Source organism: Equus caballus, chromosome 3, assembly GCF_041296265.1.
Source record: "Equus caballus isolate H_3958 breed thoroughbred chromosome 3, TB-T2T, whole genome shotgun sequence".
Classification (NCBI taxonomy): domain Eukaryota; kingdom Metazoa; phylum Chordata; class Mammalia; order Perissodactyla; family Equidae; genus Equus; species Equus caballus.
Window position 1 is genome coordinate 91,707,557 of NC_091686.1, and position 25,637 is coordinate 91,733,193.

The 25,637-nt window shown below is 35.6% G+C and overlaps 1 protein-coding gene across 2 annotated transcripts; it reads right to left on the minus strand.

Moving 5' to 3' along the window:
* Positions 1-347: 347 nt before the first annotated feature.
* On the minus strand, positions 348-23,462 carry TMEM33 (transmembrane protein 33). Of its 2 annotated transcripts, none has more exons than XM_014738751.3 (8): positions 23,289-23,462; positions 23,026-23,097; positions 20,057-20,151; positions 19,380-19,567; positions 15,640-15,707; positions 14,618-14,751; positions 10,283-10,366; positions 348-5,870 (listed from the first exon to the last, which is right to left on the minus strand). In XM_014738751.3, the coding sequence occupies exons 2-8, from the start codon at positions 23,068-23,070 to the stop codon at positions 5,741-5,743; spliced, it is 744 nt and encodes a 247-aa protein (XP_014594237.1). In that variant the 5' UTR covers positions 23,071-23,097; positions 23,289-23,462; the 3' UTR covers positions 348-5,740. The 2 variants fall into 2 exon arrangements, with proteins under 2 accessions (XP_014594237.1, XP_001496956.1); XM_001496906.6 differs by having other exon boundaries at positions 23,189-23,408.
* Between the last annotated feature and the right edge of the window lie 2,175 nt (positions 23,463-25,637).

Sequence of the window (25,637 nt, forward strand, 5' to 3'; positions counted from 1 at the left end):
TTGATTTATGACTTCAGATATGTTGTATATTGTGAGTCATTTTAGGGTTATAAATAACTTATCCACTAGGCTGTAAATTTCACTAAACAAAAAAGTACAGAAACAAGCAAACAGCTGAGAGACCCACTATAATTTTTCTTTTTTCTTCCCATTTCACCTTAGGGCACATTTTTCCCCCCAATTTCATATTAGACCACAAAATTACACCATTCCTATTATTTGTAAAGAGCTGAGATCAAAAGAAGTGTTCAAATTCATCTGATTCTAACAGTAAGGCAATGAAGCACAATGGAAAGGTAAATTCTAACTGTAAATGCTTTTTTGCAACATAATATTTTCAAATCTGCTTAAGCCAGAGAGATTTTTATTACACAATTTGATTTTTACATCAATAAAATCTTAGATATAACAATACAGATGAAAGAACAACAATTTAATTTGTATTGAAATAAATAATTAGATATACAAAGCACATACAGTGAAAAGGGGTCACAATAAATTACAAGTGGAGACATTATTTTGCTCAATCACCAAAGAAAGCCCTTGACACTTCCAATTTCACACCATCAAATTTATCATTCTTGCTGATTTAAGCAGAACACAAAACAAATATGGATCCCAGGGCTTACTTTCACAGGTACCAGCATAGATAATTTACTATAGTGATCCAATTTGGAAATCAGTAGGGAGCAGTAAATCACTGCATAAAAGAAAGAGTGAATGAGGTCCTTTTTCCTTAGTGTCAGCAGGCTGTGATTATTATGTTTATTAGATTTTCTTGAAAGGACTGAGTATTCTGTCAAATATTCAGGAGAAATATATTTCCCCTCTGAGCCCTACATTAGCATTTATGTACTTTGGTCTTGAATACAGGGGAATGATAAATTTTTCAACTTATTTTATAAATTTATACAGTCTGGATAGTATTGGCTGGTAACCCCAACTTGTACAATATTGAATATTAAAAATGGATTCAAGAGAAATTACTAAGAAATGCTGACCTACTGTATACACAAATTTTTTAGTTCAATATTACCCATTGTATACAGCACCAGAAGTAATGCATTTATAAATCAAGCAGTGTTGACTCTTTCTAATCTTTGCGACCCTTTTACATTTGTTCCAATATATACACTTCACAGATGTTACCTGCTCAAGATTTTGCCCATTTGGTCTTAACTTATACAAATATATATGTAAGCAAAAATTCATGTCAAAAGCAATTGTTCTATTTTAAAGTTACAAAAGAAAATGGTCAAAGTTTGGAATTAATCAGTGATGAACCAAGAAAAAAAGGTAAGTTTAAAAGTACTGAGCTTATCAAAAAAGTAGCTTCAGAGGGCTATGATGGAAAAAGTGAAATGATTCTTGAGCCTGCCTTTCTCCGGGAATATGAGCTAATTTTTAGATTCTAGCAAAGACATCCATCAATAATTTCTTCCTATCATTTTCTAAGAAAAAGAATCTGCTTTAGATTTTAAAAATACCGTACTTTCTCTCTTATCAAGTCAACTCAAATTCAATGCATGTCAGTTTTCCTATTTGCACTGCAAAAAAGACTACTCTAGGGTTAATCCCTCACACAGGAACAATGTGTTCCCTCTAAGAGCCACCTGAATACCACCTTAGAAAATAAACATGTCCTAGAACAATGATTACCAAACTTTTAGCAGCTTCTTTCTTATCCTTAATGCCAGATCCAGTAAGAACTTTCCACCCAGAACATTTTAAGAGGACTGCTCATTAAAACAAACTGTGGAAATAACTCCTGGATTTATAAACGGATACCTTTGGTATACCATCTATTGAGCTATACCATCATACAGCTCTCTAAAATTCTCCTAATCCTAGACAAAGTCCAATGAGGTGTTATGAGAAACTAGTTGTCTTTGCATTGAATTGGATTTACAACTTGAATTGGATTTACAAATCTAGGTACCATTCCTGATATGATATCCAAAGATTTCAATCTGCTTTTATTCTACTGTGAAAAGCCTAAATTTTAAGAGGCTGAACTGGCTCTATACCTTGTGTACCTACAAAATGACCATGAAAAAACTTTAAGTACCATTTTTCTACACAGTTGAACATGAAAGAGAAAGAATAATTTTATAATTGATGTATTTAGGTGATTTAGGCACTTAAATGAAATGAAAAAAAACCAGATTATGATTTGAATAATGCCACTCTCAACTGTGGCCAAAACTGTTTGCGTAGAAAGCAGATATTAACAGGGTACTTCTTCCAGCTTTTGAACATTTCAGTATTTAAAAAATCTACTCATAGTAAATGCTTACTAAATATCTGTTGAATATTGAATAATTACATATTAAAAAGGGTCATGGAATTCAGATCCTTAGTTTTATGGCTGACTCAGTACTTTTAGTGGCATTTAACCTTCCAACATGGTATGTGAAACAAGTGGGGGGCTACTTGAGGAAAGAGTGCCACCTACTGCTCTTAAACATAACTGTCTATGGTTACTCTCCCCCTTGAGGTTTTCATTTCACAGAATAAGTATCAAAGTAGTCTAAATGTGGTGAGAGCTTTGAGGCTAGCAGATCCTACGGGGATCTGAGCAGGAGTGGAGGGGGAGAGGCTTCAGAGTAACTATATTAATCACATAAATTCCTTAGCATTAGATAAGGAATTCCTCAATATTAATTTCATTCCCTCTGATATCAAACTTTCCAAAAACCTAAGTCTCAGTTCCTTTTGTCTTATTACATATACACTCATTTTCCTTTCCAGGATGACTAATATTCATGCCCTAAACTTAAAAACCTAATTTGATTTTTAGGAAGAAAGGAAGTTTTCCAATACCTTTACATTTCTTAGTTATACAACAGACCTCATAAATCTTTCCTAACTTCTAGTTTTAATATTAGCTTGCTTTGATTTTCCCTGTAAGGGAGGTTCCTAAATATCTAAATTTAAATTTTAAAAAAGTTAGCTTTCTTTCTTGCTTACTTCTAGGAAGATCTACCTTGATGAGTTTTATTCCAAGAAAATTTAAATACGAATTGCTATTTAAGAAATTTCTCTTTGAACTGATGTTAAATGGAGTTTAAATTCATGATATATTCATGATATATAAAACGTATATAAAAAAAGGAATATAGAATCCTTGTTAGAATTAAGTAGGTTTTGTATGCGGTTTCCACCTGTCAAAGAGGGTTTAATATCTAAAAGTGCTGGAGTGAGAAGAACGGCAGCACTATACCACTTCCTAAAGAATTATACGTTCTGGTTGTTAAATGAACTTTTTTTAAACCAGTAAGTAAAAAGTAGTTCAGCTCTGCAACTATAATTTCTCCTGCTGCATTCATTCTATATACTGCTGTTGTATTTCCTTAATTGCAATTTGATACGTGTACATGTTACACTATAATTTCAGACGCCAAATCAGCTGGTTATACAAATTCATATCGCAGAATTTCTCACTACAAGTTCATGCAAACAAAACATCTAGTAATGCTCAAATTTTAAAATTTACTTTTTCATGATCTTAGGAGTATTTTCTTTATAAATCAAGCCTTCCTTTAAAGAACAGTCAGACATGAGCATATCAGAAACATAACCCTGCTATGTGATAAAAAGCCTTGACTTTTAAAGCACAGGGTGTTCTAAATTATAATAATTAAATTAAAATTCTTCTTTGTTAAAACCAATATGAATTATTTCCTTTAGGAAAATCTTTCTGACCAACAGAAATTTTCAAAATAAAGAGGAAAAACTTAAAACAAAAGCATACTTGTGAGTCAGTAAAAGACAATCATGGTAAAAACAGAACACCCCAAAAAATTAATAAATGGAAAAACTGGTGAAATCTGAATAAGTTCTGTACCTTAGTTGACAGGATTGTTTCAGGGTTAATTTCTCAATTTTCATGAATGTTGTGTATTTATGTAGGATGTTAACATAAGGGGAAGTTTAGTAAAAGGTATACAGGACCTCTCTGTACTATTCTTGCAATTTTTCTATAAATCTAAAATTATCTCAAGATTAAAAACAATTGTAGAAAACAAAAGAAACTAGTAACTTAAAAATAAATGCCTTCAGCTGCCAAAATGTGACATAATTCAAGACTTAATTTTTTAAAACATTAGAAATCAATAATACACTGTTACTTAACATTATAGTCACTTTATTGCTCTAGAAAATTTAGTTCTTAAAACCATCAGATTACATATATAGAGATAATGAGGCTAACCACACACATACACAGACACACACACAAAATCAACTGAATATCATGAGGCTGCTTCTCTAACTTAGTAGATAAATATTACAAAAATACAAAAATAGCTGATTACAGTTGAGCTATCAAGTAGATATCACATTTCTAGAGATTGCTAAGTTGAACAAAAAGAAAACTGACGTTACTGAGAAGTTACTAATAAATGTATTAGAGAAACTCCAAATTACATGCAGACACAAGAATATTGGTTACAAAAAGCATTATTACATTATTTTGGACTAAAATTTTTGCAATGTTTTAAACATTTCCAATCATGCAACAGTAATAAATATCAGACTGAATTTTATAAAGGAGTTAACGGAAGCTCAATGAACAAGATTTAACATATTATACAACTCAAATCAGTTGCATAATATATCCAATTCCCCTAAATTTATCTATGAAATTGAAATGTACACTTATTCCCCCGTAACTCCACCTCTGGCCCTATTCCCAATCAATTACCTTACCTATAAACGTTTTAATTTAACATTTTAAATCAGATTTAATGGGTAAGTATGTAATCTACAGGATAATCTTCATTATTATTTCAGAATAGACACCAAGTATGCTCAATCTGCAGTTACATTCCTTTCAAAAGGCATCTGAACTGCTGCAATTGTCTAGAAAAAGTGAAGCCTAAGAAACCGAGCAAACTGGCAGTCAAGAATCTGGTCTAGGTAGTTCTATAAACTGTAATAATACTAATAAAACCCATGTGTCCACATTTATAAAAGAAGGATTTCCTATTTGAGAAATGTTACCCACTGGGTCTCTGAAAGGAAAGCTGTATGACTACCGCTTTCTGACATAAAACAGTTAGGTGACCCCAAACACTTACTCAACTGGCTAACTTAAAGCTGAGGCTTTTAAAAAAATATTCAAAGCCACAGAAGTAATTAGGGAAATAAAATTTTGGAAGGTAATAGCATAAGATACATGCAGAATTCCTCTTATAATCGTACATCCAAAATAAATCTGTCCTAACAAAGCAACAAAAGATCAAATAACAATAAAATACAGTGGAAAATGCCTCTGTTAAAATCATCAACCAAAATTGCTGAATGGCAAAAGAATACTGCCTCAAAACATACTGAATTCACATATGTTAATATCACCATAATGAACTCATGCCAGATATAAATTCAGGTTACCAATTAGGTTGAAACAAATTTTAGAGCTATTTTTACAAGAGAAATAAATGTACTTCATGATAAAGGCACAGTATCATCTAAAAAAAAAAAATCTGATAGATTTATCACCAGACACAAACTTCCTTAATCCTTAACAACACAGCACAGTAAAATTTTCTTGGAAACTTTTTAAAAGGCTTGATTTAACATGCCAGGAAGATGATTATTTTTCCACTGAGATGCATTTATGTAGATTATGTAAATTGGATTGAGGTCAGTTTTACACCTGGAATTAACAAACCCTAGCGGAAGTACCAGCTGCTAATAATGCTTATTTATATTATATATAACTTAGCTGGATGTTAAACTACGCAACTGTTGGTGCCAGTCTGCTTATAAAGGCAATGCTCTGGAGACAAAGTCTTCTCACAAACAGTGGGCAAGCAGGTTTCATTATTATATGTTCAACAATAATCCTCAGTTCATTAAACAAGGTCCTGTAAGATAAAACAGTTTTCTTTCAGAAACACAAGGCAAAAGCAACATAATGCAAAACAAATGGTGATGATGGAATGTTCTACAGCCATTAAAGAATTTGAAGTAGTAAAAAGAAATAACCAGAATGCACAGGAATATACAAAATTCTCAAAATCAACACCTGTGTCTTTGAGGGGGCTGGCAGGGGAGGGGTCCGTTTAACAAAAGCATTTAATAAATGGCTTTCTCTGAGGGCTAGATTAGGGATGATTTCTATGTTCTTTATTGTAGAGTTACATCATTTTCACATTTAATTTAGGCAAATTCAACTAGTTCTAAAAAAGAGCAATAAAGTGAAAATTATATAATATGGGCAATCCCACCTACTATTTCCTTAAATGAACATACTTAGGGCTTTCCTCATCTGTAAAATAGAACTATGTACTTTAAGGAGTTGTAGTGAAGTTTAAACAAGACAACATAATATATACTCAATAAATTTACTTCCCAGTTGGATCACTCCATGATTTAACTGGCTCTTGTTTGCCTTCAGACTAAAGCCCAACTCCTTAACATCCAATGCTCTCCAGAATCTGGTCTCTGTTGAATTTTCCGCTTCATTTCTTGCCACTCTCTGCCATGACTGCTATGTTCCAGTTATGTTGCATGTTTGTGCCTAAAACAGGTTGTAGACTGACTTTGCCTTAACTGTGCTCATTTCCTACAAAGTACTCTATATTACATACTATACACATCACACATATATTGTACAGGCTAGCACACACAAAATTATGTACACTGTACTGTAATTTATAAATGATTTGAAGGAACATCAAGGGTAATTTTATTCACAATTTTCACCTTATATGCTGAGTCATCCTGCATAAAGACAAAACTCCTGTTCTACATTTCTGTATCCTCTGTATTATTTTTATGGTTAGGAAAAGTAATAAGCTACTGTTTTAAAAAAGAATGTAATAAACTCTCACACAAAGATAGGAAGGAAATTTAGAAAGATGCACATTTATCAAAAAACCTGACCTTCTTCTTGTAACTCCTATCTTTCTGACAGCCCCATTGCTCACAATTCTCCAGGCCAGAAACCTGGAGGTCGTCTTTATCTCATTCTTCTTCCCCAAGCCCTAAGTTCCTACCCTCCTGAATAGTTTTCAGATTTATCCCCTTTTTCCTAAAACACTGAATTAGTTCAAGCTCTGGACTACTCTAATAGTCTCCACACCGTCTACCTTTGCGTTCTCTAGGTGAGCTTGCAGTCCATCTTCTGGAATGGTATTTCTAAATCACATCTCATCACATTCTCAACCCCTCCACACTGAACTTCAATTAAGTTCCAGACCCTATCATAATCTGGTCCCTGTCTACCTTTCTGGGCACAGATCTTTATTACTTCCCTATATACTTTTTCAGCTCAAGCAACATCTAACTGTTGGTATGTCAGGCACTTTCAGGCACCCATGTGCCAGAACTCAAACTTCAAGAGATCTGGCTTTTACTACTACCTCCTCAGTCTCATCTGTCTCCCTCTGTGCCCTGTGCCTCCACAGCACCTTCCTCACCATATTGACTTACACAGCTGTCTAATTCACTCAGCTCTAAGTCCCTAGAAAACAGGTATTTCAATCCTATATAACTTGTTAGCACCAACAAACAATCACTGTCCTCTAAATAAATGAGTCTAATGAATAAAGCTAGAAGGCATCTTGAAAATACTCTATTCAAACATCTGTAGGTTACAGATGAGACCTAACGCCACATGGCTATTTCTCTTATTCCTAACTCTATCACTGGCATAATCCAGACCAAGTCACAGAGCTCCTTTGGAGCAACGCTGACATTTGAACTTTCACTAATGATGAAAATGTCTATCAGTGCTGTCCACTACAGTGGCCATCAGCCACACAAAGCTTTTGAGCACCTGAAATGTGGTTAGCGTGACTCAAGAATTTAGTATTACATTTTATGAATTTTAATTAATTGAAATTTAAATGGTCAAATGTGGCTAGTGGCTGCCATATTGGACAGCACAGCTCTGGACAATCTACACTAGACATCTACAAAAGACTGATACCACTAACTTGAGAATAAATATCATGATAGGCAAAAATGGTACAAACTGTTGATACAGAGTGTCTCAAAACCCTTAACAAAAAAAGTCTAGTGTAGAAAGTGTAGTTTTATAAACTGTTGGTATTTATAAGTGCAAATATTTTCCATTACCTTTACACTTTTTTTTAATTTAAAGATTGGCACCTGAGCTAACATCTGTTGTCAATCTTTTTTGTTTCTTTCTTTCTTCTCCCCAAAGTCCCCCAGTACATAGTTGTATATTCTAGTTGTAAGTCCTTCTAGTTCTGCTATGTGGGACGCCACCACACCATGGCCTGATGAGTGGTGCTGGGTCCATGCCCAGGATCTGAACTGGGAAAACCCTCGGCCACCAAAGTGGAGCACGTACACTCAACCACTCGGCCACGGGGCCAGCCCTTTTTCCACTGTTCTGATTAAAATGTGTGCTTATGGGAAAACTCTGAAGATGCTCAATAACACATATTTGTGTTATCTTGATCCACTGCTATTCTCTTCTTTTTTATTCCAGTGAACACGTCTAAATTTCTGTATGTGTTGATCTGATTTAAGGGTATATGGGAAAATGGGAGTGGAGAAGAAAAAGCATATTAAAAAAACAAAGAAAAACAAATCTGCTGATGAAAAATGGATGTCAGGGCAAGGGACCAGAAGATAATGTCTGAAATGAATACAAGGACAAGAAAGAAAAAGGGCAAAAACTGACAGAATCGAGTAAAACTGAAGGTCAACTTGAAACCAGAGATTCAAAAGACATTTCCTAGAGAGCATAAAAACCCCTCAAAGGAGAAGAATCAGAATCATAGAAAAAAGAAAATAAACTATTTATTAAGACCTTATTAAATCTAAGCACTTTTAAAACATTACTTCATTCGACCCACATAAGGAGGTTTTCTCCCTACCAATGAAGAAATTAAAATTTAAATAACTTGCCTAAAGTCACACACCTGGCAAACGATGGGTTGGCATTCAAATTCACTTCTTTTTACTTTGCTTGTGAAGATAAGACAGAGATCAAGCTAATACACTCACTGGCTTTATGGGTGAATTTCACTACATAATAAATTTATTTTAAACTTGAAAACAAAAACTATGTTAACATTAGTATCTGAGTAACATATTTAAGAAGCTATCAAAAACAGCTATTCGATTTGGTTTTACTCTAACTTTTGAGATCAGCATGCATAATTTACAGTTTAATTTAAGCCTCCATTCATGAACATTAAAGTAATTCACTAAAATATTTCTCTACTTCCTCATTTTTCCATTCCTAACTGTTCTGTCCAGGCTATCAGAAGAATATTATGATCACGTCAAAACCATTATTCTCATACATCTAAAAGATAAATTCTAAACTTCTTACTCTGAAACTCAAGAGGCTTTATGATATGGCTCGAATATGCCTTTTTCTTTTTTTTTTTAAAGATTTTATTTTTTCCTTTTTTCTCCCCAAAGCCCCCCAGTACATAGTTGTATATTCTTCGTTGTGGGTCCTTCTAGTTGTGGCATGTGGGATGCCGCCTCAGCGTGGTTTGATGAGCAGTGCCATGTCCGCGCCCAGGATTCGAACCAACGAAACACTGGGCCGCCTGCAGCGGAGCGCGCGAACTTAACCACTCAGCCACGGGGCCAGCCCCACGAATATACCTTTTTAATCTTAGCTCCAATCACTCACCATTCAGAATCTCCATTATAGTCAAACAGGTCTACTCAATGCCCCTTAAACATGGCTTATACCTTCTAGCCTCTGAACTCGTGCTCCTACTGTCTTCATATCTAAAATGCTTTTCCCTATTTTATCTATTCAAAGGCTTTAATTCTTCCAGAACAAATTAAAATCTCTATTTTGGGAAACTTTCCTGGGCTCTTCTATCTTCTGGCTCAGAAGACAGAAGATGACAGATGCTCTCTCCCTCCTGTGGACTAAAGTACTCATATGATAAAGCAAACATATGACAGTTCTCATATACTGACTTGTTAATACTGTATCCTGAACTACTGTTTCCTTATTTTATCATCTGAAATATGTTTTTGTTTCTTCAACTAGGAAAGCTCCTTGAGAGTGGGACTTACGTCTTACACATCTTTAAATTCCTTAAGCTTTAGTACTATCTGAGAGGTGGTCGAGATAACTCCAGTCTCAGTTTCTGAAAAGACATACAATCACCTCCTCACCAATCCTAGAAGCCCTGGAACTTAAATTTATGAAAACATTGCTTGCTTCTAACTTCTAATACAAAAGCTAAGTAACTCTTAAAAGTTACAAACACTATATTTCACAATACCTTTAACAAATAAAACAGATTTAAATTAATCACCAGCTTACCGACAATATGGATTTCTTCGAGAGGAATATCGAAGAGTTAGAAATCTATAGTATATAAAAGGCTGGAGCAAACTTCCTTGACCACTGAAATAAACAAATAAAAGGAGAGTAAATATACATTATCAATTCACATGTGTACTCACAAAACTTAAAGGCAAGTTTATTGGAGAATATGTGTGTCTTCATTCACCAAAGAGTCATAGTAATATCTATGACATCTAAATCAAATTTATTCTTAAAAAGGAAATAAAAGAATGTATATGATTGGTAAAGAATAAAATGTATTGGTTAAATTTTTACAAACATGTATTCATGTATGTATTACTTTTTAAATTTTTAAAAGCTACTAAATGAGTCAGGAAATGTTATATAAATGCTTCCATAATTACCACTAATAATTGATAATCAAGTTTTAAAACTTTATAACATATTAAAATGAAAAGTGGTTCATTTTATACAAACTAATAAAATCACACAGGCTAACAAGTAAATTTACACAGCCTATTCTAATTATTTCTCTTGGTTAAAAAAATACCATTACAAAAAAAAAAAAAAAAAACACCATTACAGGGGCCGGCCCCGTGGCTGAGTGGTTAAATTTGCACACTCCACTGCGGCAGCCCAGAGTTTCGCTGGTTTGGATCCTGGGCGCAAACATGGCACCGCTCATCAGGCCATGTTGAGGTGGTGGCCCACATGCCACAACTAGAAGGACCCACAACTAAGAATATACAACTATGTACCTGGGGGCTTTGGGGAGAAAAAGGAAAAAAAAAAAAAATCTAAAAAAAACAAAACAAAAAAAACACCATTACAATACCCCAAGAGTCATATATATATCTATGAAATCCTAAGTCTGGAATTCTTTGCTAGGAAGAACTATGTGGATTAATATATTTACTGAAATAACTACAAATGAAATGTGACAACAATCTAACATGGATAGTTAAGTAGCAGAACTAAGTAAATTATATTATGCTTATCTGATGGACTTAGTATGCAACTACTTAAAATCTTGATTATGAAAACTACAAAGCAACTTTGAAGAAAGTAGAATAAAAACTATATACAGTATTACAACTATATTTTAAAACTTTTTTAAAGGAAATACATTAAGATGCTAAATGTGGTTTGTTTTTTGGGTTAATTTTTTCGCCTTTTCTTCTAAATTGTGTGATACTACTTTCATCATAAAAATAATTTACATGATTACAAACTTATCACTAAAATACATGTTACATCCATTTTTCCCAATAAATCACATGACAAACCTTTAAATCTTTAAATTGAAAAATACACATACTACAGAAAATATAGAAAGAAAAGAATACTCAATGAGAAACAAATCTTCCACCAAGCTAGCTCCTTCCTCAAAGTTATAGCACAGTCTCTAATATATCCTTCCAGAAATTTATACACACAATGTATAAATGACTAACACTAATACAGTGCTCACTTTATAATTACTGAATCTGTTGAACAACTGTAGGAGGGAAGTGGTCTCATCATTCCCATTTTAAAGATGAAGGAACTGAGGCAGAAAGGAATACGTACATGCCCTTAAACTTATACATACATACCTCAACATATAAATGGGGAATACCCTACATGGTCCCTTACATGGTCCCTTTTTTTTTTTACAAACTTTTAAACTTACTATATCTTGGAGATCATCCTCTATCACAACACATAAATTTACCTCATTCTTTTTACAATTTCAAGTATTCCACCTTATACATGTACTATTACGTAACAAGTTCTCTACTAATGAATAAAGCTACAAGGATCATCCTTTAATCTGTCTTTGCACACGTGTGTGTGCATGCATATGTAACATAAACTCAGACTTCATGTTCATTTTTAAATACAGAGCTTTAAGCATTATTGCTAAAAATATAACTTAATATTAAGACTTCTAACATTAGACTGTGCTTCTACCATGAAGGGTAGCATGTAAGGAATAATGAACTAAAATTATTTTTAATTTTATAGTTTGTGTTATATTCAAGAGACATACTTAAAGCATTAATAGCTTTTCCTATTAGGGATCGAATAAAACTTCCTAACTTTATTTTAATTTTTTAGAATAACAAAGTGATTTCTCTATTTAAATATTTCTGGTAAATTCTCCTTTCCTTTACAATAATCTTAAAAATTAGGGGCTGGCCTCATGGCTGAGTGGTTAAGTTCACGTGCTCCGCTTCGGTGGCCCAGGGTTTTGCTGCTTCGGATCCTGGGCATGGACATGGCACCACTCATCAGGCCACGCTGAGGCGGTGTCCCACATGCCACTAGAAGGACCTACAACTAGAATATACAACTATGTACTGGGGAACTTTGGGGAGAAGGAAAAACGAAAAAAAAAATTAAAAAATTAAAAAATTAAAATCAGTTTGCACATAGTCAGTGTTTAAATAAAAGATTAAGTAGCACAACTGAGTTAATGTAGTCAAAACTTGGTGATCCAACCAAAAATTCACTCCAGTTCCAAAAATGAGGCTTTTGTTTTAAGTGTGCATGGCATCTCAGCATTCCACTATAAATCTTATGTTGATTTAAGAGGAAAATTAATTATTTTGCTTATTAAACAGAAGCTGGAGGTTTCAAATGCAGACATCAATGATCTCTACACAAAGAACTAGCTTTGGTATCTTCATTTTTTTTTTAATTTTTTTTTTTTTTTGATTAAGATTAGCCCTGAGCTAACATCTGCTGCCAATCCTCCTCTTTGCTGGGGAAGACCGGCCCTGAGTTAACATCTGTGCCCATCTTCCTCTACTTTATATGTGGGACGCCTACCATAGCATGGCTTGACAAGTGGAGCGTAGGCCCACACCCAGGATCTGAACCGGCAAACCCTGGGCCGCTGAAGCAGAACCTGCAAACTTAACCTCTGCACCACCGGGCTGACCCCTGCTACCTACATTTTAATTTTCACCCAGTTACATGAAACAAATCACAGAACCTGGCACGACCCAAGAAAACAGAAAAGTGAATAAGAGGGCAAAAAGTTGCCTTTACTAATTAAATGTTTAAGTGTCTGATCACTATCACAAAAGAGGGACATTAACTTTTAGGGTGAAAGTTTTAGAGTGAATAATGGACAAATAAGGCAGTATCAAATCCTATGTTCAATGTTCATGGAACGTTGGAAGGATTTCAGGGAATTACTTATTTCAACTACCACTAGTTTTTTAAATGTGGAAAATCAAGGCTCAGAAGGCTAAGTTAATGGTCAAATCAACTAGAATCCAGGTCTGCTAACACCCAGTAAGTCTTCCCATTGTATCATTCCAGAACTTTTATATTACCTAGTTTGCAACCCCACAACTTAAGCGACATCTGGTGATCCTGGAGTTTTCAGAGGAAAACATTACTTAAAAGAATGGAACAGATGTATTTATGAGGAAATCTATAAAACTCTGTTACTAGCTTGAAGAGAGACGGAAGGAAAGGAGTAACTGTTAGGCATATATATAAAAAAAAAAGGTTCATAGCCAAATGATACTTTAGCTTTTTTCTTGTTTCTTTTTTTTTTCTTGAGGAAGATTAGCCCTGAGCTAACTGCTGCCAATCTCCCTCTTTTTGCTGAGGAGGACTGGCCCTGCGGTAACATCCAGACCCATCTTCCTCTACTTTATATGTGGGATGCCTACCACAGCATGGCTTGCCAAGCGGTGCCATGTCCACACCTGGGATCCGAACCAGTGAATCCAGGGCCGCCGAAGCGGAACGTGTGCACTTAAGTGCTGCACCTCCGGGTCGGCCCTGATATTTTAGCTTTTATCTGTAATGTCCTATTACTTGTAAAACTAAAAATTAAAAAAGCAATAATCGGGATTGAAATGTAGTTTTAAAACCTAAATGCAGACTATTGATGGAGGGGTCAATACTTTGCTATTCTAATGTTCTAATTTTTAAAAGGAAGGCTTTCCTTATTCATACATTACTCCGATGCAAACAAATACAGAGGTGATAGTAGGCAGCTATAAATACCAGACCTAATTTTTCTCTAGTGTAAGAAAAATCATCTCAATAATGGCAGAACGGTCTAAAATAGACCTCCTAAGATTCTTTCAAAGGTAGTAATTCTGAAATTAATTTTCAGAATGTTAAGTGATAATTCACAAGGAACAATAAGTAAGACAAGTTCCTAGGTTTACTATAATCTCAGATTTTCTACTATAAAGTGAAAAGATGATTGCTAAGATCCATCTAGCTAAGTGTATCAGTATCTACTTCAACAGATTTAAGGAGGATAAAATTTGAGCTAATATATTTACTATGTTCACGAAAGTCATCTGCCTCCCAAAACAAATATATTTTCGTTCTTACCTAAAAAGCATAAAAACTGTAGCAGGCATCAAGAATATTTCGTTACAAGCAATGAATTTCAAAATATTCTGTTGATTAGCACTTAATTTATCCAAGACAGATCTCAGCAGAGGTAAACTATTTGAACCCTTTGCCTAAAACATAAGAGAACAAACATTAGAAATAACAAAGCATTTTTGATCTCTCAGTTATTTTCTTTCTTTAGATAAACAGCATATCCAACAGGCAATACAACCGAAAGACAATTATTTGGAGATGGTGACATAAAAGTTTACAAAAGTCAGTGTATTTTCCTGCTTTATTGTATTTTGTTAGTTGAAGAGTTAAAAGTCATTTTCATGCTTTTTCTTAAGAAAGATTAGATCATTTCACAAAAAATCGTCATTTCTCTCCAACCACCATAAAATCTGACTACCCAGTAATACAGTTAAAGTATCTGTGACTCCTTAGCTAACGAAAGGTAGAAATTATGGAATCCAATTACTACTGTGAAAAAAAGGGCAACACAAGGCAAAAATAATGGATATTTTAATTCAAATTTCAGTGCATCTGGAGCCAATCTGCCCGGCACACTGAAGCCAGGCTTAATGTTTCAACCTGGGAATAAGAAAAAATTTTAGGAATTTAGCAGATTGAACATCAGTGTAAAACAAACTCAGTACACTCTACTTACTTGTTATGTTAGAAGTAAGCATTGACAGAACAAGACATCTCTGACAACCTATCAAATCTAAAAGATAGGACTTTTTAAAAAAATAAAGAGATCTATTTCAAACTTCAGAAATTCCTCTGGCAACTGAGGAGTAATCTGAAACACAATCCTTTATCTATAAAATGTACCATTTTGTGAAACTTAAACAATAAAAAATTCCAAACTTAAACCTTGCAAATCACTAAATAATTTAGAACAAGTTTGGAAGGAACAGAGGAACTTTTTGTGACAAATGCCCAATGTCTTAGAACTCAAATTCATGTCAACTATCTGTAATCCAGGAGTTAAAAAAAAGCATAGTTTTACTTACATCAAGGACCTTTTTTGTATACGTAGCAGCATGAAGCAAAGAGAACAACAAGACTGGGAAAATGCTCACTGAAGGAAACAATTAAGGAAAACATTTAAAATTCATCAAACACTTTGCAAAACAGGCTATGTATTACGTCCAACTACATAATTCTGAAATGGCATCTGCTAAAATGAGTTCAGCAATGGCTTTTGTTTTACTGACATACTTGATAACCAAAGGAAGTTTTTAAAAAAATCTATAAGGAAGAACATTACTTCATTTTCTAAAGCTCACAGTTCTTAGATGAAGAAAATAGTGAAAAAAGTTTATTTCTATTGGATAAAATATTGTAAACGTTTGCTAAATTAAATTGAAATCTAGGCCACCTCAAAGTGTTCAATACAGCTTTTAACCCCACAACAGTCACTCTGGCCAGAATAACTTAGCTTTTAAATACAAGGATAGTCTTTTGTGCACTGCTTTCACTATCTCAACTCCTTAGGAAAGAGTCTGGGGTAATGGTTTAAAGAGCAGTTCCCAAATTCTACTCAACTAAAGATCTTATTATTTCTTTCCTACAAGGACCGCACTATTTTGAGGTACTGCACCTATTAAGCTTTTACAGTTAATGTGTTCTCAACTTGTACAAATAAAAAAAGAGAGTGTATATTTGGGTTTGTATCTACTCAACTGAGAGTCTCATCAGACTAATTACAGACATAAGCAAAGAATCCTTATATTAGATTGCAACTGTCTGGCTCTACGTCATGAATAAATATACAATTTTCATTCAGCTTTTTGAAAAACAGAAATTGTTCAAAAGATCCTATTCACTCCAATTTCTGCCAGGTTGATAAGAACAGTAACAAAAAATTTGTCAAGTATTTCCATAAAATGATATGAACCGTTAGTCAATCACAAATGGCAAAAATAGTTGTCCTAAAAATATTAAGAGGTTCTAATAAGCAAATTTTTATATTTTATATTTTTCTACACTAACTGAAAGCCTGGTGTGACAGGAAATGATGACTGCTGTGACACAATACGAGTATCACATTCATTATAACCATAACTCAATTAGGACCCAAAAGTTCCGAATTTCCACCTGGCGAGCAAGACACTGACCTTATACCTAAGTGTTAGAAGAATCCTCTTTTACATTTTTTAATGAATCATAGATCCCTTTGAAACTGATGAAAGCTACAACCCTCTCCTAAGGCCACTGTAAACTCTGTTGCTTCTTAAATAATTCAATCTAAACTGTGACATACATCCTAACTTGAAGCCTAATTCAATAAAGAGGCAACGTCAGGTAGTGAAAACAGAACCTCGAATTGAGAGTCAAGATACATGGGTTCCAGTCACGGCTCTGACACTAACTTCATTTCCATAGGCCAAGTTTCATATTCTGTCAAATGAATATGTAGCAATCAAAGCGAGAGATTTCTAACGTATCTTTTACCTCTAACATTCTATAACTCCCAAATCCTTGATAAGAGATTCATAGTCTTAGCTTTCAATGTCATTTTTAGACCACTTAGAAAATATAAGGGGTGAAAAGTCTACAATTTAAACCCTGTCATTGTTAGAGCAAGGACAATATATCACCTTTGTAAGAACAAAGATCAGAATCTAACTTTGTAATATGACTTTGGGCTCACCTTTATTTATTAACATAATACTCAACTACTTTAGATTACTGTTTCTTAACTATTATCAGTTTCTGTTACTCCCACTGTTCACTACTCCTCCCCACCACTCTAAAAATTTAAGGAACATGAAATCTTAATCTTTGACTCCCCAGAGAGGGGCTATGAAATAACCAATTGCATAGAAAAGGCAGAGAGGTTGTCTTCACTGGTCATGAGTCTCATTTGGCACTATCTCAGGATTCACTCAACAAAACTTACTGACCACCTGCTCTGTGACACACAATGTCCCAGAGGTCAGTATTGGTGCATTCAATTTGCTCCATATTAATTATCTGGAAAACAGTTTCTACTTCTCTCTCCAAAGAAATTTTAAGCTACTAAAGGGCAGAACCAAGAACCTTTAAATAACTTCTCATTATATCTTAGAAAGGCAAGAATTTTAATTATTAGTGATTGTAAAGGACCTCAATAAATGTGATAGACAAAAGCAGATCAATCCAAGGGTTGGCCCTGTGCCTAGTGGTTAAGTTCGCGTGCTCTGGTTCGGCAGCCCAGGGTTTTGCTGGTTCGAATCCTAGGCTCAGACATGGTACCGCTCATCAGGCCATACTGAGGCGGTGTCCTACATGCCACAGCTGGAAGGACCTACAACTAAAAATACACAACTATGTACTGGGGGGCTCTGGGGAGAAAAAGGAAAAATAAAATCTTTTAAAAAAAAGCAGATCAATCCAATGATGTGCCAAACAAATGTGACTGTCATTTAGTTGTAGTACAACAATCATTTGTGAGTTTTACCTAAAAATGAACAAACACAGGGGCCAGCCAGGTGGCGCAGCAGTTAAATTCGCATGTTCTGCTTCAGTGGCCCAGGGTTCACCGGTTCAGATCCTGGCTGCAGACATGGCACCTCTTGGCAAGCCATGCTGTGGTAGGCGTCCCACATATAAAGTAGAGGAAGATGGGCACGGATGTTAGCTCAGGGCTAATCTTCCTCAAAAAAAAAAAAAAAAGCTAGAAAAAAAAGAAATGAATACAAATACAAATTATGGTGGGACATTACAGACCCAAGCATGCACTGAAATCAGACAGACCTTGTCAGCTTAACTAACTTGCCAATGTGATGTCAGGCAAGTTATTTTAAATTCTTTGAGCGTCAGTATCCTTATCAATAATGATGCTCATGATTTTTTTCAGATTGTTGCAAGGATTAAACGTCAAGTTTGTATATACTGGCAAAATGAATACTCAAAAAATTTCAGTTTCCTCCTCTTCCCTTTTCCTTAAAACTTACAAAAAACTATTTAAAATTTGATACTCCACAAACATACAAAATATTATCTAAAAATGTAATAGTCTTGGATACATATTTTATCGTGCTTTCCATTATGTATAGTTGTATCATAATATCATAACTCTTAAGAGTTCTTGAGTTCTCTTCCCTCATCCCTCCCCTTCCTTTTTAGAATACCTATTATCATCCCACGACACAGACTTGAAATTGGTAAACATACAAATTCCAAATGGGTTATTTAATTCTTATTAGCTCCAGAGATTATCCATGTGTCCTCATTTTCTACTCTAACCACAGCAAATACTAATTTCTTTTTCTTTTATTAATTACCTCATTGTCTGCTTAAATAAGTTATTTCTTGATGAATTTCCATTTGTTCCTAGCTCCTAGGAGTTAAAAGTAAAAGCTAAGCATTACTCTTTTTATAAAGCAAGACATCTGGACATTTTCCCAAAGATGATGTGAATTAAACGAAAGAAAAATTTAAATGTTAAAATAAGTCCTCCATAGGCTTGTGCTATGAATCTCAATTTTAAAATATCCATTGCTAATAGAGAAGCTTACAAGAGACGAGAACAAAGATCCAAAGTTTAAAATTCACACACCAGCTCTTCAAAATTTAGATTTCACATTTTACAGTCAGAAATTCTTACAATAAATCTATCTTCATTTAAATGAAGTGCAAACAAATGAACCAACCCAGGCTTCATGGAATACCCTCATTGCTGAGTCCTTCCTATAGCGAAAAAAAAAAAAAATCAGAAGAACGCTCCTACACTCTCAGTAGACAATTTCACGGTATAAAAGGATACTTGTAACAGGGTAGGAATTGACAAAGATGAGTGAATACAACAGGTAGTGGCAGCTGTCCTCTAACAAAGCCTGGGCCAGGAATGCTCTGCTCAACTGGAAGTGCGGTAATCTTTGGTGCAGCCTCAGAGCACTGGTAAGAGCATTTGCCAGCAAAGCACGTTGGTAAAAGCTTGCTGCTTCATGCAACCTGCAAATTACCAGAGGAGAGGTTATCATGAGACATAAACAACTACCATGTCTCTTCCTCCTTTGTGAATTGCATCATAATTGCACAACACCTAAATCTATTACTCGTCAATAGAAAAAAATTACTTGAATCTAGGTAACTTCTTAGAAGCCTCACTTCATATATATTCCCAACTGAATTTTATAAAGCAGTCATTCTTCCTGTTAGGTTAAAAAGTCATAAATGCAAAAGTTTTACATGAACTCATCTCATCCCCACATACCCATTTTCTCTCAGATTTTCAATGTGATACCAGTTTTCACAAAGCATAAGATATAAAATATTCCTCCAGTTGGTAATATTACTAGGTTACTGGTGCCATAAGGACGAGACTCGTGTTTTATTGTCCCTGAATCCTTTACAGTTTAACAAGTCTTGCACCCAGAAGGTATTCCATAAAAACTGACTGAACAAGTGAATATCAAAGGCAGAAATACGTATAATACATACCCAAGAAGAGGCAGAACAAACAAAGCAGAGCAGTAAACTGTGAACAAGCGAGAAAACCACATTGCTGTGTCCAGTTTATTGGTCATCATGAATTGCTGAATTTAAAAAGAAAAATATTGTAGTAAACCAAACCTGCAAATTATGTTTTTAAGGATGAAGATTATGTAGTTTTAGTCCTATTCAAAATGTTTTAACAACTCTGTAGCAACTGTTTTTTTTTTAAATCATTAAGTGAAAACTCTCAAGGCGATTGTTTCATGTATATGCTCAGTAACAAGACCAAAACAGAAAGTACTTAAATAGGATACTAGTTGACACTTTAAAAAGTAAAAAGACTAATTAAGAAAGAAAAATTTGGATAGAAATTTAACTACAATTGTCTATATTCCTTCAACACGTGTAATACTAGCTTCATCTATTTTAAAAGAACATTAAATAAGAACTAATTGCTCTCAAGAGAACCATAAAGCCTATTCTTAGAAAAATCTCATATTCAAAGAGGTAGATCTCAGATCTGAGTAAAAAGGCATCACAAAAAGCCAATTTGGATTAAATAAACCTTACAAAGGAAAAATGTAAAATCATGGTAATAATAGGCACTCATTATTGAACTCGTCAGTCTATGGACGACTTGCTTATGCACACACAAGGGCCTGGCATACTGTAGATGCTCAAAATATGGCTATCATGTGTTAAATGGCACCTGCCTCTCTGATTTTATGACTTTCTTCACCTCCTCGAAGCTCTCCCAGACATCTTACCCTGGTTTCAGTGGCTCTAGACTAAACTTCCATATACCACTTTCTTCTCCATTTTTTTTCATTCTGTGTTTTCCTTTCCTGCATTTTACCAATAGATGTGTCCATTACCACTAACACAATAACTTAAAATCTGTTTTCTCATTCAAAATGTATCTTGTATTCAAATTCTAAGTGGCTTTTACATTTTTGATAGAATCTATATGAATAATTTTTACATCAAAACCCAATACAAACATAAGTGGGTACATAAAGTAAACAAAAGTTTCACAAAACAATACTTATCTTCAATATGCGTGATGGATTTTGGCATTTCGTACTCTAATGTTTTAGAAATACTTAACATTTCCACTAAATTAATTTCAAAATTCATTAACAGGTCTTTTAACCTAGAGTCTAAAACACTACTCTAAGCAATCTAATAATTATCTTTTGAAAGGCAGAAAAAACTTTTGGGAAAAAAAATGCAAGTATATTTTAAAATTCAAGGATGTTTTATTGCATGTGCTTTTAAGAATATGCAGGTGATTTTAGAAATATGTCTCTGGTTTACTCTACCCAAACCTACTATACTGTAACTCCTCTAAATTTCAATGATCACCAGGAAAGGGGAAGGGTGAATCTAGCTTACTGTGCTCAGTTTCTCTACAAATATTCAGTCTCTAAACCATAGTCTGAAATTCAACTTTAGAACATTTTCTTTAAAACCTATTCGTTTAGGGTGTTCATTTTGTGATACATCATTGAGCTATGCATTTCATTTTGTATACTTTTGAGGATGTGTATTTTATTATACAATAAAAAAGGCTTAAAAAGTGTATTGGTTTATATTTTAAGAGTGATTATAAATTGTGTTATAAATAGTTCAGGCAAAAAATACCAATGAATCTTTCGGGGAAAACTACTGAAGTGAAAAACTATTCACAGTCTCCAAGTATCTTACTACAGAACACTTTTTAATTACAAAGGAAAAAAGGTATCTTTACAATGGAGAATCTGGTGGACATCACCTTAACCAAATAATCAAACTTAATATCTCCAATGATGGTATAAATCAACATAAAATGTTCCTGATATTATACAATGCACTGAGAAGGACAGAATATCACTTATGTAATATTCCTACCAAAATGTTTAGCCTGAATGTGGTTAACGGAGAAAAGAAACAAATCAGACAACTCCAATTTGAGGAGCATTCTGCAAAACAACAGGTCTGGACTCTAGAAAGACAAAAATGGGAGGAGGAGGGCAAGAAAACTTCTAGACTAAGAGACTAAAGGCCAGAAAATGTAGTGCATGCTTTTCAATTAATTCTGGATAAGGAGGAAGCAGCTTTTAAGGGCAACTGGAGAAAGCTGAATATGGATTGTCTATTAGGTAATAACGCATATCAATGTTAAATTTCCCAAATTTAACTGCAAAAATTCCTGCGATGACCGCACCGTGATCATGTAGAAGAATAATGAATGAAGTATTTATGGGTTAAAGATCACGATGTATGCAACTACCTCTCGAATGCTTCAACAAAATAAAGAAAAAAGAAACAATGTGTATATAAATACAGATGTTGTAAAATGTTTAAAAAGAAAAAAGTGACTTACTCAATTCACGTACTCATAGTGTTTAAAATTAAAGGCAATAACGCTTCAGGCACAAATAACCAGTAAGCAGAAGATCCGCATCTCAAGAACAAAAAATTTACAAAACCGTAACAATATTTCTCTTTGTAAAGAGGGACAAAAATGAATAAAGGAAAAAAGAAGATCGCTCTCCTCGTTCTGCGTAATTCCTACATAATAGCAGAAAATGGGCAGAAACGTCTTCTACCAGCACGTGTGAGCGGAATGAGGCGTGTGTCACAGCACAACCTCAGGTGGCATCTTCAATCTTGAAACCTACGACAATCAGAGACCGAGGCAAGGCGGAAAAAGCAAGGTGGAAAAAGGCAAGGCGGCCCAATTTCCATAGTATACAGGTTAGGGCCACCTGCTCCAGACCTGCCTGTTGTCGGTTCCGAAACAGAAACTTGTAGTTCCCTCTAGATCTTCGCTCACAATCTCCCCTCTCCAACCCACTCCCAACCCCGACCCGAAGCACTAATCCCAGTCCCGAAAGCCTCTTCTGGAACGCCTCGGACCCGGCTCCCAACACTTCCTCCTCCTTTCTAACTCTAGCAAAGCAAGCCAGAGACGACCCTGACTGCTCACTTACCACCGCGCCCGCCCCTTGCGGGCCGTTCGGGGCCGTATCCGCCATAGGGGACTCACACACGCGTCTGGGACGCTGCAATTGGGAAAGAGAAAGAAAGAAGGGATGTCAGCACCGGGGCCACGACTCCAGTAACCGGCCTCCCTGCCCCGTGCCACAAGCCCACCGCGCCCTGCGGCAACTCCGAGCCTCCACAGGGGGCAAAGGTCTCGCCCGCTTCAGTGCAGCGCACTGCCCCGAGGACACCTGCTGTGACCAAGAAATACCTGTCCAGCACGGTCAATAGCAAAGCTGGGTTTCTAGAAAAAGCGGAGCGTAGGCGGAGCTTCGGGACAAGGCCCAACAGTGCGATCGAAGGCCGCCGGCCCCCGGTTATTGCCGAACCTGGAAGTGCTCCTTTCACTTCCGTGGGGAAGAGGCGGTGACAAAGAGCAGAAACCGGACGCTCTTCCCTGAGGCATGATGGGAAGTGTAGTTTGTCTTGTTTGGCTTCACCTGTATTATACGCCAATCGGCTCTGTAAGCTAAGAGGCGAGGCTGGCGAAGCAAATTTTCTGATCTCCGGCGCACAGGTGGTCTTCCCAGTCCGTGTCCAAACCGCGAAATCTCTCTACTACCTAGTATAGAAGCGTCAGAAATGTCTTCTTTTCTGTTTTCTTCTAGGGGCTGAGGAAGCCCTGTGTTTCTACGCCTAAAATTAATTATTTCAACAAGCACGTAATGAGGCCTGTTATGTAATAGGTCCCCTGCTTGGCAGAGAGGATAAAAAGATGACTATGACACAGATTGCAGGAGAGAGACACAAGCAAACAGAAATCACAGCACAGTGCTTGTGTAATATGGACAGAGGCCGTGTTAATCACAGGGAGCTCATAGGGGACCTGAATCAGAACGGGTCTGGGAAGGTTTTCTGGAAAAGGTAATGCTGGCCCTCAGTTTTCAAGGACAAGGATAACTTGGCTAAATGGGGAAGGGGATTCTAGATAACAGAAAATGGATGAATCAACAGAACACAGTCAGGGGATTGGTTCAGTATGACTAGAATGAAGGTGACGGGAGGTTGTGAAAGATTGGGGCTAGAGAAGCAGGCAAGTGTGCTAAGGAGAGGATCTGAACTTGACCCTGAAATCCAGGGAACCATTGTACCATTTTAAACAAATGTGATGTCGTGATATTTAGAAAGATCTCTCTGGCAACAGGATAGAGGATGATCAGAGGGGCAAACTAAAAGCTAGGAGATTAATTGGCAGCCCGTTACATACATATAGAAGTGATGAGATTCTGAAGGGAGGCAATGTGGGGGAAGAGAAGAGGAAAGATAACTTGGTGAGGCCATCCAGGATTTGGTGACTGACTAGGTATAGGTGTGCTAGAGAGGGGAGGTCATCAGCCAAGACCTAGAGAAGAGCTGTAGAGAAAGAAGAGTTAGAAGAGTAGTGGATTGAGAATAAGATCTGAGGGAGTTGAGGAGAGGAAGCCAACAAGAGGTATACAGGACAGCTGAAACTATGAACCTGTAATAATCTAACTTTCTTAGATGTGCAGATTTCTTCCAACATCCATGGACAGTCCAGGTGCTAGTCAGCTGTAGCTGACAAGTCAAATGGTGCTCTCTTGAAGCCATGTAAGCTGTTTTTCTAAGGTCACTGCCCAAGATCAGGGCCTCAGGATCTCCAGCCTGGATTACTTATCGCCCTAGCTGAGGTAAAATGCCTCATCCTCTGCGCTCCTCACATATCGTTTACCCCGTATTTTTATAGCACTTATCACTCCTTATCATTATTTGTGCACCTACCAGGAGTGCATGTGTATATATGTGTGTGTGTGTGTGTGTCTAAGCTTTGGCTGCCATAACAAAATACCTTAGGCTGAGTGGCTTACACAGGAGAAATTTATTTTTCACAGTTCTAGAGGCTGGGAAGTCCAAGATAAAGGTGCTGGCAGGTAGGTTTCATTCTGAGGCCTCTTCTCTTGATTGGTATGTGGTTGCCATTTCCCCAGTGGGTGCATATGTGGGAAGAGGGAAGGGAAAGAGAGCTCTCTGTTCCTTTTTTAATAGGGCCGCCCAGTCCTACCAGGCTCCATGCTTTGTTACCTCCTAAAGACCCTATCTCCAAATATAGTCACATCAGGGGTCAGCACTTCACTATATGAATTTTGGAGGGACACAATTCAGTCCATAGCACTATGTATATATATATATTTTACTGATTTAAAGGATCTTCTTATTAAGAAAATATTAAAATATAGAATATTCTCTATTGTAAGTTCCATATAGACAATTGATTCTCACAGAATACTCTTGTTGATTTTTGCTAAGCTTTTGTATCCATAGTAAGATATGTTTGCAATTGATGAGCCAGTGTAATTCCATGAATGTTGCTTGATATTTTTGATAAAGAATAAGGTGAAAGTGAAATAGCTAAGGCACATATTGAAATTTCACTGTTTCAACAATGATGTAATCAACTTCTTTGCTGAATTGAATAATAGTTTTTGAATACTGAAAGAATACTCAATTTTTTAATGCTATTCACAATGTAACAGCTACAGATATAACACACTTTTTTTTTTATTAATGTTATGATAGATTACAACCTTGTGAGATTTCAGTT

Bases quoted from the DNA above. Each gene is read 5' to 3' on its own strand.
- TMEM33 (XM_014738751.3), bottom strand. From the start codon at position 23,070: ATGGCGGATACGGCCCCGAACGGCCCGCAAGGGGCGGGCGCGGTG. The intron at 19,568-20,056 runs GTATGTATTATA...GGTAATTTGCAG, and splicing joins TTTGTTCTGCCTCTTCTTGG to GTTGCATGAAGCAGCAAGCT. The intron at 10,367-14,617 runs GTAAGAACGAAA...TGTTTATTTCAG, and splicing joins ACAGTTTTTATGCTTTTTAG to TGGTCAAGGAAGTTTGCTCC.